Source organism: Asterias rubens, chromosome 1, assembly GCF_902459465.1.
Source record: "Asterias rubens chromosome 1, eAstRub1.3, whole genome shotgun sequence".
NCBI classification, from domain to species: Eukaryota; Metazoa; Echinodermata; class Asteroidea; order Forcipulatida; family Asteriidae; genus Asterias; species Asterias rubens.
In genome coordinates this window covers 21,252,413-21,267,235 of record NC_047062.1, presented here as the reverse complement: position 1 = coordinate 21,267,235, position 14,823 = coordinate 21,252,413, and the positions used below count along the sequence as shown (strand labels likewise).

At 39.6% G+C, this 14,823-nt stretch overlaps 1 protein-coding gene across 1 annotated transcript in view; it reads left to right on the top strand.

Moving 5' to 3' along the window:
- The window catches only part of LOC117299642, a 41,437-nt gene that overhangs the window by 21,214 nt on the left and 5,400 nt on the right, over positions 1-14,823 (top strand). The window contains exons 2-4 of the mRNA XM_033783194.1: positions 4,635-6,498; positions 11,930-12,114; positions 12,809-12,971. Coding sequence (XP_033639085.1) covers positions 4,635-6,498; positions 11,930-12,114; positions 12,809-12,971 — 2,212 coding nt within the window. The remainder of the gene's footprint in view (positions 1-4,634; positions 6,499-11,929; positions 12,115-12,808; positions 12,972-14,823) is intronic.

Below are 14,823 nucleotides of genomic sequence, written 5' to 3'. Positions count from 1 at the left end.
GCATCTCAGAGGCAATTGCCTCTATTCCTCTGGTCTTGATCTTGTTCTTGAGATGCTTTTACATATTTATTGATTCTTCAGTTGGCAATATCCTTGGCCTCAAAAAGGGTCCCTGCCATTGACAGCTGTGGACATCTGTGTTGCTGTTGTTTTTTTCTCAAGGGGAAAGGCTTGATTTAGATCCATTGCTTTTATAAATACATACTGTAAACATAATGCGCAACACCTTTCATAGTGACATGTACCTTTCCTGTTTAACAACTATTCATTTAATTCAGTGCTATTCCCAATGACTTCGTTAAACCCAAAGATCCACAGCTGAATCTCTCAAAGATTCACAATTGACTCCCTCAAAACATGGAGCAATGATCCATAATTGACTCTCTCTATGATCCACAATTGACTCTCTCAAAGATCAACAATTGACTCTCCCAAAGATCAACAATTGACTCACCCAATGATTCACAATTGACTCCCTCAAAGCATGGAGCAATGATCCACAATTGACTCTCTCAATGATCAACAATTGACTCTCTTAAAGATCCATAACTGACTCTCTCAAATATCCATAACTGACTCTCCCAAAGATCCATAACTGACTCTCCCAAAGATCCACAATTGACTCTCTCAAAGATCCACAATTGACTCTCTCAAAGATCCACAATTGACTCTCTCAAAGATCCACAATTGACACACCAAAAGATCCACAATTGACACACCAACATATCCACAATTGACTCACCCAAAGATCCACAATTGACCCTCCCAAAGATCCACAATTGAGCATCTCTCAAAGATCCACAACTGACTCGCCCAAAGATTCACAACAGACTCTCCCAAAGATTCACAATTGACTCACTCAAAGATCCACATTTGGCCCTGTCAAAGACCCACAATTGAGTATCTCAACGATCCACAATTGACACACCAAAATATCCACAATTGACTCACCATAAGATCCACAATTGACTCTCCCAAAGATCCACATTTGACTGCCAAAAGATCCACATTTGACTTTCTCAAGGAGTCACAATCGACTCACCCAAAGATCCACAATTGATTCTCCCAAAGATCCACAACTGACTCGCCCAAAGATACTTAGTTGACTCTCCCAAAGATTCACAATTGACTCTCCCAAAGATCCACATTTGGCCCTCTCAAAGATCCCCGTATTTCATCGATCCACAATAGACTTCGCACACAGACCAACAACTGAGGCTCTTGACCAAAGTTCCACAGTTCACCAGTGTATGTTAATGTACATTTATATATAACACCTATCTAGACTTCATGGCATCCTCATTATGACAATATTGTTTAGTGCAAACCCAGATTAGCAAATGGTTACACAGACTTCTCGTTAAGGTTAATTTGAAATACATGTAGTACACTTTTGGGTAATATGAAAATTGTTGTTTATTGGTGAATAGGTACACACGATGTACAGTAGTTTAGAAAACTAGTACATTTACGTATGCATAGATAAATTTAAGAAAACACCCATGTTATTAAATTAGACAGCCAATAGATTTGAGGAACTCCAAAGTTTCATTAAATAAGATCCAAGGCAAGTACTGTGTATCCTGAGATGTCAGCCAATACTATTCATCTTGCTTACTTTGGAGTACCTCTGGGAGCAACTATAAAAATGACTTGATGAAAAGCCCAAGCCGGGGAAAAGGCAGCGGGGCGGGCGGGCGGTGGCGTGGGGAATGAAGAATAAACGGTTACCGGATAATATGCAGTCTGGCATGCCTGCTGGCCTGGGGGGACTGGAGGTTCTTATGACTACGAGGGGGGAGACAACAGTGGGAGTGTTTTCTGAGATCGTTGCCCTCTGGGGAAAACGGGCAAAATCAAATTCAGATGTAAATGATGCCAGATAGATGTGGTGGGGATCACATCAAGCATTGTGGCGTAATACAAGTACATAGTCTGTATGGTGTACTCGAGAGAAGACGTTGTGAATCTGGATGCTTAAATCTGGATGGCATTGCTGTGACAGCAGTCTCAATCAAAACTCTTGCCCAACGTAAGCATGCCAAATATTTTTGTAATTTATCTCAGTGTTAAGCAGTTTAAAATCAATACAAAGTTTATGTATACTCAAACTTAAGCTACATAATGTGCATAGTATTAGTAGGCCTATGTAACATGAGTTGTACAATACAGAGCATGTCTGCTACATGTATGTTTTACATGCATGCACATTTTGTGTTGACTCGTCAGTTAATGATTTTCATGTACGTAACTGCTTTCTTGTTTCATCATAAAAACATGTACATATCTACCAAACATGTTCATGTACATTAAAGTGAGCTCCTTATTATAAGCACTGCTGATTCCTTTGAACGCACCCTGATTGGAAACACACAGTGGTTACCGGCTGAGCCTCTGTATTAGGTCGTGGTACACTAGAGAGTACGTAAGTGCCATATTTTGATAATTTGTCAAGGACTCATTGGAAGCCATCAAGATTGAACACTGCATGAAGGGCTTGTGGTTCACGCTACGTGTAGTTTGTGCAGACTGGATGTGTCTATATTGGAAGTATGATACCGATGGATTTTTTTTTGCTACGAGAGTATCTGCTTGTGTGATTAGGCAAGTATTGCCTGACAATTGGTGAAGGTGAAAGTGTTATCATTGGATTTGCAAAGTCACCAGATTGAGAGACAACCTCAACATTGAAACACTCCTGCAGTATATACACTTTGCATTCTGTAACATGGCAATTTATTACCCTTTTTTTTTTTGGGGGGGGGGGGGGGCGTTAGGTTGCGGGTGTCACAATAATGTCTAAAATCACAACTATGTCTAAAGTTTTTTAGTGCTATACCTGTATTATTGTTTTGCGTGTTTGTAATATTCTCCCTAGCCAATTTACATTAAGTTAGCCTGTGTGAAACTAACAGTTATTTTTGTTGACGTGGAGTCACTCCTTCTACATGTATTTTGTTCGGTGTGATTCTGGAGCGCCTGTCTTTGGCTCAAAATACCCCTCCATGTACATAGTGCATGCCAGGCAAACTTTCCACTACTACATGGGCCTTTCTCAAACCTTGGCTTGGGCTTCTGCTCAGGCTCAGTGTGCTGATGTTCATGCAATAGGTGCTGAACAGAAATGCAGGTTAAAGGCTGAGCTGCATACTCAGCTTGCAGAGCCTGAGTCGGAGCCTAAGCCGAGGTTTGAGAAAGGCCCCATGTGTCTCTCACTTGCTGACTACAGTGGGGCACCAGACCGGAGTAATATGTTTTTCTCTATGCAAGTAAACATAAAACTTGGACATGGAGGCGCGCGTAGTGAATTTTGAGATGATACATGTGCGAGGTCCCTGTAATGAGCTTCTATTTTTGTCATTTGAGCGAAGTGCAATTTCAACATCATTTATTACATGTTTTGGGTTATTACCAACTGTTTCTAATTTTAGTGTTAAAAGAAAAGGTACCATGATATGATCATTGTACGAGTACTATCGATCATTGACCTACACCATGTACATGTAGGTACATGTACATGCTGCTACATGCATGCCTACCAATTCCACCATTTTGGAAGTCAATTGTATGGCGGACTTGATATGCCTGTAAATGTGCGCTGTGCATCGTGAAATTGGTCAATAGAGATCTGCTCGCTGCTGTACAATATGTTGAAGTGCAAATAAATAAAACAGGCATGTGTTCATCAGGATTTTTCCCGATTTCTAGATTTTTCACTGATCTACCACCTACAGTGATGAACATATCCTGTGTTTGTTTATTTAACCAAACCATCAGATTTCTGTTGGGAATGATGTTTACATTCTGTACTTCATGGGAGCTTCCTTTCCACACGAAGAGGAAACAATCAAATTTTCTGGATTTTTTGTTTTCACCCAAACTAATCCCTGATAAAACACCTGTTATAAATATCAGAGTACATGTACCTTTGTAAAAACACTATGATTATTTATAGTACATGGTATTGGTACATGTATTTAATTCCGTGAAATCGTGTCTAACGCAACGCAATCAGTGGTGCCGTGTGTGTTGAAGCATCTGTAGTATTGTTACCCCTCATTAAGCATACTCATTGATATTATCTGGCTTCACAGTACACATGTACGCATGCCAGATCCTGTTATAATGGTTGTAGATATGTTATCATACAATCGGGCATCAGCAAACACAATGAATTTCACAATTTGACTTACTAATAAACTCAGTTGGTGCTTGTGAGTCTACCTAATTGGAAAGTACTGTACTGTTTTGTGTTGAGTTGGAGAGTAAATTGAATGTAGTTTCTGTTGTTACAGTGAATTTCAAAAAGAATTTTACATCAATTGCTCAAAATGAGTGTAAATTGTGCGCCATAAATGTACATGAATAAGTCTGCTGCTAATTGGTGAACTTTTGCAAGAGTTTTCCTGCGCGCCGCCTCAAGAGAGTTGACATAAAAAGACGCGTCTAGATGGGAATTCTGGAATTTAATACGAAAATTATGTGATGTGTGCATTTTTAACATCAAAGCGATAGGAGTATACATGAGACATCCATTACTGCACCAGAAATCACTTGACAAGTAACGTATATGTACAACTCACTGGCACAACATGACATTGAACTTTTTGTTTTTGTTTTTGTTTCCTATGTAGGTCACAATGAAATACGCTACAGCTGGGAATATCAAAGTCTCCAACGGTAACATGATGACAAATCACGATTCCATATCCCCCCGAAAAGATTCAAGAACTAACCATTCAGCCAGCAAGAATGCATCGGGATGTCCGAACCAGCCGAACAACCGTAAAACATCTCAAATGAGTTATGATACCCTCCACGTTGACGTGGACCTTGCCAACAGGCGCTTCAGCAGCGTGTCTCCGGGCAGGCGATGTCTGTCCGACTCCAAACTGACAGTTGGGAAGCCGCAGAAAAACATCCCTGTGTCCAGCAATCACAAGAGGAAAATTGAGTTTTCCACGTCTCCGAAGAGTGAGCGTGTTTCATCTGCAAAGAGAAGGCGGTCTGACGGTGGAAGCAGTTGCAGCAGTTCTCCTGTGCTGCAGTTGCCGCAGAAGAACAGCAGCGGCAAACACATTGATTACAACCAAAATATCAAAGTGGTGAGTGAATGCGCCTACGAGAGAACTAGTTCTTGTACGTGTAGTCCGGGCGAGAAGTACAAATCCATTCACAGTATCGGCCACAGGAAGGCCTCTGCACAAATTGCAACCCTGTCAGAGGCACTCCTCACTAGCCCGCATAAGCTTGTGGCTCCGCAAGTCAACAGCACGATGACAACATTAATGAGTCACAAACTGGAGCTGAGTAGTAGCGACACTGAGATCAAAACTATCTCCGAGGCTGCCCAGAAGGCGACCAGTACTTGTCCAAGGAACTTGCCGTATTTTCCCGCACTGGATAACAGCAGGCAGAAAGTGACTACGCCAAGCACCCCGGACAGTCTATCTGAAGACATCAGCGATAGATTCCTGAAGGTAGACAGCGACATCCTCTTCAAGAAGGAGTCGACGATCGAAATTGTTGTGACTGACTGTGATAAAGGCCTCAAGCAATCAAAGAGCGAAGAGAACATTGTAGACGGTGCTTTTTCCAACCCACTTATGCCAAGAAACTCAGAGGATCAGCCAAATAAACAGGTAACTGCAGAGAAAGGTGAAGATGATTCATCTGTATTCACTGAAGATTCCAGCACAACAGAAGACAGCATCATAAAAGAAGCAGAAAACTCCAAAAAGAAGTACGTTAAGAAAAATTGGGATATCCAGCCAAGAGCTCCAAGGAAGCGACGGATAGCAAGTCTAACGGCTGAAACAAAAGTACATCTCCTGTATGAAAAGGATGACATTGATGTGCCAAGGAAGTCTGCTAGTGTCCGAAACAAAGCATCCAAGAAAGATGCATCCAAGGGGATCCTCCCCAGCCCAGGTATGGCCATGCATGTCATCGCTCCACCCACGCCCAACAAGTACGCCGAGTTAAGACCATTCACATTGTGTAAGCACCAGGCGCCCACGCAAACAGGTACTCCGATGCCTTGCGCAGACTGCAGACAGCTCTACTATTCATTTACACTGAAGGAACAAGACAGACCGTTAAACTTAGTCCTCAACAAGACCTGTTCATGTGCAGACGTTTCATGCTCACAGTGTGCTGGCCAGTATCATTCGCCATGTATCACACCAGGCAGAACTACAAATTTAATGGACGGCAGTAGTCAGCCTCCTGTAGACTTGACCAACAGGAAAGTCGAGCACAACACAACTTTAGCAATGCACTCACCCATGTCGGCTCCGGTCATCAGCCCGTCTAAGAGACCGACCCTCGTCCCAACCAGTATGAGAAGGGCAACTGTGGATACAGCGGAGTGCCAGAAACTGACATCGTTCATGAAGTCCCCGCTTATGCTCAGGGTGTCTAGGCATTCTACTGATGGGATTGAGAGTGATGCCAACATGCCTGTGCTGGTGGAGCAGCTCGACCTCTTACAAACAGGTAAATATCATTTTGTTTAGTCCAATGCTGGCCTTGAATTAACCCACAGCACCCACAGCAATTTAAATGAGAACGAAATTCAAGTCCTGCCAATGTTCAAAGTAGGCATGCTGGAAAACATTTCAGAAATGAGGATGAGGTTCAATGTTCTTAAACTCATGGAATACATGTATTTTTAGTAATAGTTTCTTCAAAATTGCTTACTGTTTCTTAGAGTTTACTGATTTTGCCATTTACAAGTAACTCCCCCCCAAAAAACGGAATGCAAGAAAAATTGTAGATTTCAAAGTTTTTTAAATATAAAGAGTGAGATCAAAGATTTGATTTTGAATTCATTGAAAATATTGGCCAATCTGTGCAAACAATGTTCCTTCTGATGCAGTACATCAACGTCTGTGAGTGAGCTGGAAGATCCTGTTTTCCCTTAAACTCTGATGTTTGAATCATCAGAGTGTGAATCGAAACCCGGTGATGACATTTGTGTCCTGTCAGAGCTAGGCACATTAACCATAATTGGTCCTCTTTAATCCAGGTGTTTAAATTGGAACCTCAGAGGACTGAGGCATTTGAGGATTTAAAACCCCTTTCACAATTTTAAGCAGCTTTGTTTGTACATGGGTTCGTGGTGTGAATGATCATGGTGTGTACACATTTACTCAAAAATTTATTAAACACAAAATGAGTGCAAAAATGGGCCAACTCGAGCCTGCCTCTAAAAACAAATGTACATCTTCCCCCTGCGTTACTGCCAATTTTTTTTTATCCCCCCTCCAATAAAAAAAATTATATTTTAAGTAAAATCTTGCTCCCCCACCCTCAAAAAAAATATTGTTGCTGATGTTTGTTTACTTTTATTCCCTCCCCCCTCTCCAATAAAAAATAATAATGAAATAAAAACTTGCTCCCCCCCCCCCTCATTCCAATAATTGGAATAATAATAATTACAAATGTATTCCTGGTTTCAAACATTAAAGTACATTTTCATGTACTTTATCTCAGTGTTTGCTGTCCCACAGGAGCGATCGTTAAAAGAAGTATTGTATGCATACAATACCCTTTTTCAGAAAGAGGATCAAATCTAAAATTCTCTTTTCAGTGCTTTGCCTGCGTTCATTCGCTCAGTTACATTAACACAAAATGTGACTGACGATTTTACCCGTCACAATGACATTTGCATTAAAGCCATTGGACCCTTTCGGTACAGAAAAAACAATATCAATTCTCGTTAACGAGAATTACGGATTTATTTTAGACACATGTCATGACACGGCGAAACGCGCGGATACAAGGGTGAGTTTTCCCGTTATTTTCTCCCGACTCCGATGACCGATTAAGCCCAAATTTTCACAGGTTTGTTATTTGATATAGAAGTTGTGATACACGAAGTGTGGTCCTTGGACAAAACTGTTTACCGAAAGGGTCCAATGGCTTTAACAACAGAAGCTAGACATCACTCATGTAGGAAGCGTTGTGCCACTGTAGTTATTCTAATTGAGCCATGAGTGGCATTGAGTGTGCATTATCAGGCGGAAAATTCCCCTCCACTTTGGTTTGGCTTAGATTTTTGCTTACATCATTTCGTCGCGTCAACGTTGTACACTTGCGAAAGTGTCGTATCTCAAGGCATACCTGTTTCGTGTGTACATGGACATCTGGTATGCTAACATACGGGCTACTTTAAAGGCACTAGACACATTTGGTTATTACTCAAAATAATTGTTTGCATAAAAACTTAACTGGTTATGAGCAATGGAGAACGCTGTGGATGGTTTAATCCATTGTGAGAAAGAGCTCCCTCTGAAGTAACGTGACTTACAGATTTTTGAGAAAGGTAATTTCTCATGCAAATACTAAAATACTTTCAGGACTGGAGCCTTTTATTTTATTTGGAATCTGAAAGCCACAAATTTGTGCAACAAGGTATTTTTTCTTTCATTATTCTTTTGCAACTTCAATGACCAATTGAGTTCAAATAGTCACAGGTTTGTTATTTTTTGCATAGGCCTAATATGTTTAGATACATACACTGGTCAAGTGGAAATACTGGTCTTTGACAATCACCAAAGGTGTCAAATGCTTTGAATCGAGACACAACATTTTGACAATTTGAAACTCTGTCATTACACAGCTATTTTAGGAGAAACAACGTTTTGGCTCAAACAAAGATTTAATCACCTTGGAATTTATGCTGCATGAACCATGAGTGAGAGCCATACAGTCACACATGATAGATTATGTGCATTTAAACTATGTGTTTAAGTATTTACAATGTACATTACACACTGCCAACCCTCTAATAGATGAATTATTCAGTCATTCAAATGGTTGTATGAGGGGGAATAAGTGTGTTTGCCTCATTTAACAGGCAGGATATTCTTAAGTAATCTGATTTCCAATTTGTGTGCACCTGTTGTATCAGACTCCATAAAAGCCTATACCATATTGTACACATGTAATGTAGGTCCAGCCCTTTTCCTACTTATTTTCCCAAGGGCCAATGAATATTGACATGATTGAGCTATGCTTGGTCAAAATTGTGCCTGATTTGGCCCAAACTTTTAGATTGATATTTAATAAGTAATTGTTTGGAGATTTGGGAAATTGTTTAAAGGTATTACATACACAAAAATCTGCTAATGATATTAGGGAAGTTAATTTAAAAAAAAAAAAAAATTCAGGTCCCATTATTATGTGTGTGTACATGTACAAATGTAGTATGTCACGTCTCATTAGCAACGTCGAAACATTTTTGCATAAAACGTGTATTGTGCATTGTCCGTGGCATCATCACTTTTTTATGTTTTTTGATTTGGGAACGACATCATCATCTGTCATAGTTCGTTCTAAAAAAAAACTTTAAAAAAATTCAGCAATGTCATGCGGCTACACTGTAATGTCCTCCACCACCATTTAATGGGAAATGGAGTCGAAAGTACAGTTGCAATTAGATACCTTTAGGCCTACAGGTACAGTTGCATGGTTTTAATAATAATGGACATTATTAAAGCACCAATATCCAGAGTTTTGACGTTTTGTGAACCCATTAAGATTATTACCCTCCCTCAAGGGTTATTTATGACTGTTGGTTTCATCCCTTTAAACATCATCCCTGCTTACACTCGGGGAAATTTTCAGCCTGCTCCACAAACATAACCACCCTCTGCTCTCACAGGTACCCATTTACCCTGGGCGAAGTGAAGCAGTTTAAAGACAGGGCCGGGCTAAAATTGACATGATTTTATGGTAGGCCACAGAACTACATGTAGCACTTACCTCAGAATTTTACTTGTCAGTTGTGTTTAGTTGGTAATAGTAGTGCAGAATTTTTAGTTAATGTACATATTACAAAGACAAATTTACCACATCTAAAACCGGACGCAATCAGAACGTAGGCCCTATTAGATTAATTAATATGAACCCATGTATTTGATCAATACTATACATTATACTCCATAAAACTAAGTGTTCATTTCTCCTGTTGTTTGTTTGAAACAACCTTCTCAAATATTAATATTCTTTATCGCCGATGCAAATTTAACATCTATTAAACTTTCTCATTCGAAATCACAAACATTTTGAAAATGTATCAAACATTCTGCCCTATGTCACGTATGTCAGAGACCGTATAAAATAGACCGTATTGTGATTTTACATTTTCCACCCGGCCCTTCTGACTACCCCTAAACCTCTGTGGACTTAGTAGTCCTACAGCTAGCCTTAGGCTAACGGACTACTGTTAATTTTGGTCCCTGATGAAGTAAAAGTATCTTTCTCAAAAACACAAGTGCATTGACCGGTATTGAAACCCCATACTCCGATGTCTTTGCCACTAGAATTTGAGTCCGCTACATGAAACTGCCACAACCACAAAATGCTGTGGATTTAAAAAGTCAATTTTTGTGTGCATTAACGTACACCTTGTGTACTCACCAACCTCTTGGTTGTGATCATACCTCATGTCATCCCCTGTTGCAAACACTTAAGTCATTAGTAAGATGGTAATGTCAGTGTAACCTTGCTCAGGGTTACATTACAAGTACAGATTACACTTTGAATTGCACTATACATTTAAAACTTTACTTATAAATGGTAGCCATGTCAACTGAAAAATTGCAATGGGGAATTTGAAATTATGTAAAAAATAAGCAGTGCAATGTTTCCATACATGCACACTTTGTTTGTTTGTCTATAAAAGACAATTACACGTATGTGTACATACGGAACTATGTTTTTGCAGACAACCATCCCAGATAAACTGCACCAAACACTTTCTCTTGAAGAAGTGCAATGTGTTCTTTTACATGTACATTTGCACACCACAGCTTTACATCCCATCCAAAAGATGAGACAATGATGGTTGAATGTCTTACTTAGTGTCACAAGTGTCAAAACAGGGACCCCCACTTTTCTGATCAGTTACACCAGAGGTGGAGCTATATAACTCGCCACACTTTCATTAAATAATGTTAGAGACGTGCTGTTGCCAAGCAGTGTAAATGTACACCAATGGACCTACATGTACACGTAGCTCTGGTGCCTAAAACACTCGCCTCTCACCACTGTAGCCCGGTTCGATTCCCAGTTAAAACCATAGTGAAAAGAGTTGTGCGTTGCCACAGGGGTTTTTCTCTACGCCTTCCTTCAAGGTTTTCCTCCCTCTGAAAAAAATCAAACACTCTGTCTGTCTTCAGTGGTCAGAATATGTTTAATGGGTCGATATAGCTGGCTGCCAAAGGCATGCCTGATGCTCGAACAAGTTGTAGCCGCATCGTATGAGTTCAGCTTCTCAGCTGTGGACTTTGATTCACTTGGGTTGACAAATTGAAAAATAATTGTTTGCGGCCGGATCAAAAATATATTTTGTTTATAATATTTATAATGCTGAAATCAAAACTGATCTGGAAATCGTTAGATGTTACAGGCATGATATTCTCCTACTTTATAAATCTGATTTCCAATTTTGTTTGTCCCTCGGAAAAATCAGTAAAATTGTTATTCCTAGCCTGAAAAAACTATCAAAGCCTACATGTATTATGTAGGTCAGACCATTTGTACTCAATAAAATGTCCTATTTTTTTCAAAAGGCCAAATATCATGCCTCATGTTAAAAATAGTTTAATGACAAGCCACAAAAAGAAAAGAAAAAGCTTTTTTATTTGCAGTTGCACTGTGAAAAGGTTTTACAAATTGTAATTATAATTATGAAACCTTTTAGTAGATGTTCTTAGCCCTTTTTTTAACAGTGTGGGTTTTATTGGAAAGATAATTTTGTGTAGGCCTACATAAATGTAGAGGTGTATCAGTTAAATTTTTGTGCTTGTGCATTTCTCAGACGGTTTCTTTGGAACCACAACAAAATGAAACACTCAGATTTCAGTCTATGAAGTACCCTGTATTCACTTGAAACCTATTTGCCTAATCTGCCTTGCAGGAGGAGTGATTCCACCATTACTCAACCCTCCGTGCTTGTTGCCGACCAACCATCTCCCCAAGTCACGCATTCCTAAGAAGATACTCAATCCAGCTAACCTTAAGCCGGTCAAAGCCGGCAGGAGAAAGTCCACAAATGGCTGGAAGGGAGTCGGAGAGCCGGTACTCAAGCCTATTATTTTACTGGTGAGTTGAAAATTGCACATTTTTATTGGTTAGGTATTTTACAGTGTCTTATCATTTAAGATGTAATTATCACTATGAGACTAAATGAGACAGTGGATTTTTCCAAAGTGATGAAAAATCATCCCTTTTGACTTAATCATCGATGTCCTTAAAAACAAATTATTCTGTGGTTTATGGTAGCATTAAAATAAACGTGGTAGATTAGTATTTCCCAACTTTGTTGTTTCATACAGTATGTTGCGTCACATAAAGCGTGGACACTGAGGTGTTTGAAGAGTGCCATTTGTGTGCTTTAAAATTAAAAACAATCTACAAATTGTACATTTAGAAAATTATGCCCTAGCACCTTCTACAGTTTAGTGACTCAGAAGAGCTGTGTCGCTGATGCTGACCTTTTTAATATATCAGGCATATTCTTCCTACTTAACTCAGATTCCTGATTTATTTTTTCCCCTCAGAAAAACCAGCAAAATCTTTATTTTAACAAGAAGAACCAAAATTGATGAAAGCCTATGCCATATGTGCATGTAGGCAAGCCCTTGTACTCAATAACATTTCCCTTCTTTTTTCTCAAAAAACAAATATCTTGCCTGATAATAAGTATTTTATGACAACCTCTGGTAGTAATGAACTTTTATGAGGTAAATTTTCCACACTACTGAACTCTTCCCATATTGGCACTAATTCATCCTAGAACGATGCAGTACGTGAGTATCGTTATTGTTACGATGCAATCAGGCGTAAAGAGGATGAGATACGTGCTCAAGACTGTGTGCTACTGAGGGCGGGTACCAACCGCAGAAAGGAACCAGCTTATGTCGCTAAGGTAGCCTTCTTGTGGGAAGAGCCGGATACAGGTAATTTACTTTTAAGAGGAAATTTTGGTGTCCAGCAGATAAAAATATTTGTTCCTTGTTTCCTTTGGTGTGTAGCTTCATAGTGGAATGTGTTGAGGTTTTTGTGTAATGAGAGACTTTTGAGATGCTGCCGGCAGCAGATAATAACAGTAATTTTTTGCGGCTCAGATGCTCATATCAGTATTAAGTGTCAAAGCCTGAGCACGCACACTACTGGACAGAACTGAAAGGGACCAAAAGTCTTCCCATGTTGAACTGATTGTAGATCAAAGTCAAATTATTTGTATCTTTAAAAAGAAAACAAGAAAGAGTATTAGCATTACATCTGCTGACTGGCAGATTTGTTTTCAAATCTTAAAGGTAAACAAACAAAAAGTACAAATACTCACACATCAAATAAATTATTAGTAAGCTTTTATAATAATAATAATAATAGTAGGTATTTGTTATGCGCCAAATCAATCTTAACAGATGTTCAAGGCGCAGGAATATGGAATAGAAAGATGATTTAAAAGTAGAATACAACGATCCACACAAATTTGCCTCGAAATTGCTTGGTTTTCCTTTTACTTTGCGAACTAACACGGTCGGCCATTTATGGGAGTCAAAAATTTGACTCCCATAAAATAAATGGCCGACCGTGTTAGTTGACGAGGTGAAAGGAAAACCATGCAATTTTGAGTGATACTTGTGTGGATCATTATATGTTACTTTTAAAATATCTTTCTACCCATATGCATTTTATAACAAACGGTTACAAACGCTTTTCAAAGACCAACTCGATCGATCCAAGGCAACGTGTTCCTTTAAGTCGTTAGAGCATTTGTCATGTAACCTCACCATAAAAAAAATCAGCAATTGACTGCATGGGGCCAGCATTTTCCCATTTATATTTGTAACCTGTACACTGAAGGGTTCCATTTGTCATTTTACAAGGTTTTCACATAGTGTCAACTGGGGATAAAAAATCAGTTGGCCGTGATCTTATAACAATATTTGTGGTCCAGCCAAAACGTCTGCAGTAGTGCGTAACAGCTGAACAAGCACAGTGGGGGAAAAGGCGGGAAAAGATGATGAGTAGGTCCCTTGGAGTGTCTTTGGAGTCTTCCTGATTCCTACGGCAACAAACAGCAAAGTGATTGTTTCCCCATTTAATGAGAAGTTAATCCATTATAAATCAACACATTTTAATCCTGTCGTAACAGGTGAATGGTTATCCGTTGGATGTGTATGCACACAAAACAGGCCTCCCTTGTGAATATTTTCCCTGACGTAATAGATCATTTCCTGCACTTTGGTTGATTAGCAAGATAGAGTGGGGAGGATTTATATATCTCGGCCTTCATTGCCCGTCGGATATTGTTTGGTGTTGGTTCAATCAGGGAGATGAGTCGTCATGTTTGACGGAGTGGTTGACAGTAGGGGCGTCGTAGTGAAAACAGGAATTTACAAAATAGAGACATTGTTGATGTATTCTTTTTTAGAAGTCTTTGTTAAAAATACACAATCGCATCTGAGGGCTGTAATACAGCGTTCTCCAATGTGTGTGTAATGCCAAAGTGCAGGCCTGATACTTCACGGAGGCAACAAAGTGATTGCCTCCATGCTCCATGGTCATTGCCTTGGTGCCCTTGAAATGCTCCAGTAGAAATTTATAATTTCCTCATAGGGTGCCCTTTACCGAGGAGAGAATGCCTTGGTGCCGTTGCCCTTTCTATAACGAAGCATGCAGGCCTGAAAGTGAGCCAAGAGATTAATGTCTGATCCTGCACAGGAAACCAGACATACTTGTATTTGAGACAAACAACTGAGATGTATACAAGCCCTTGATTGGCTGGAGGTTGAACCCTTG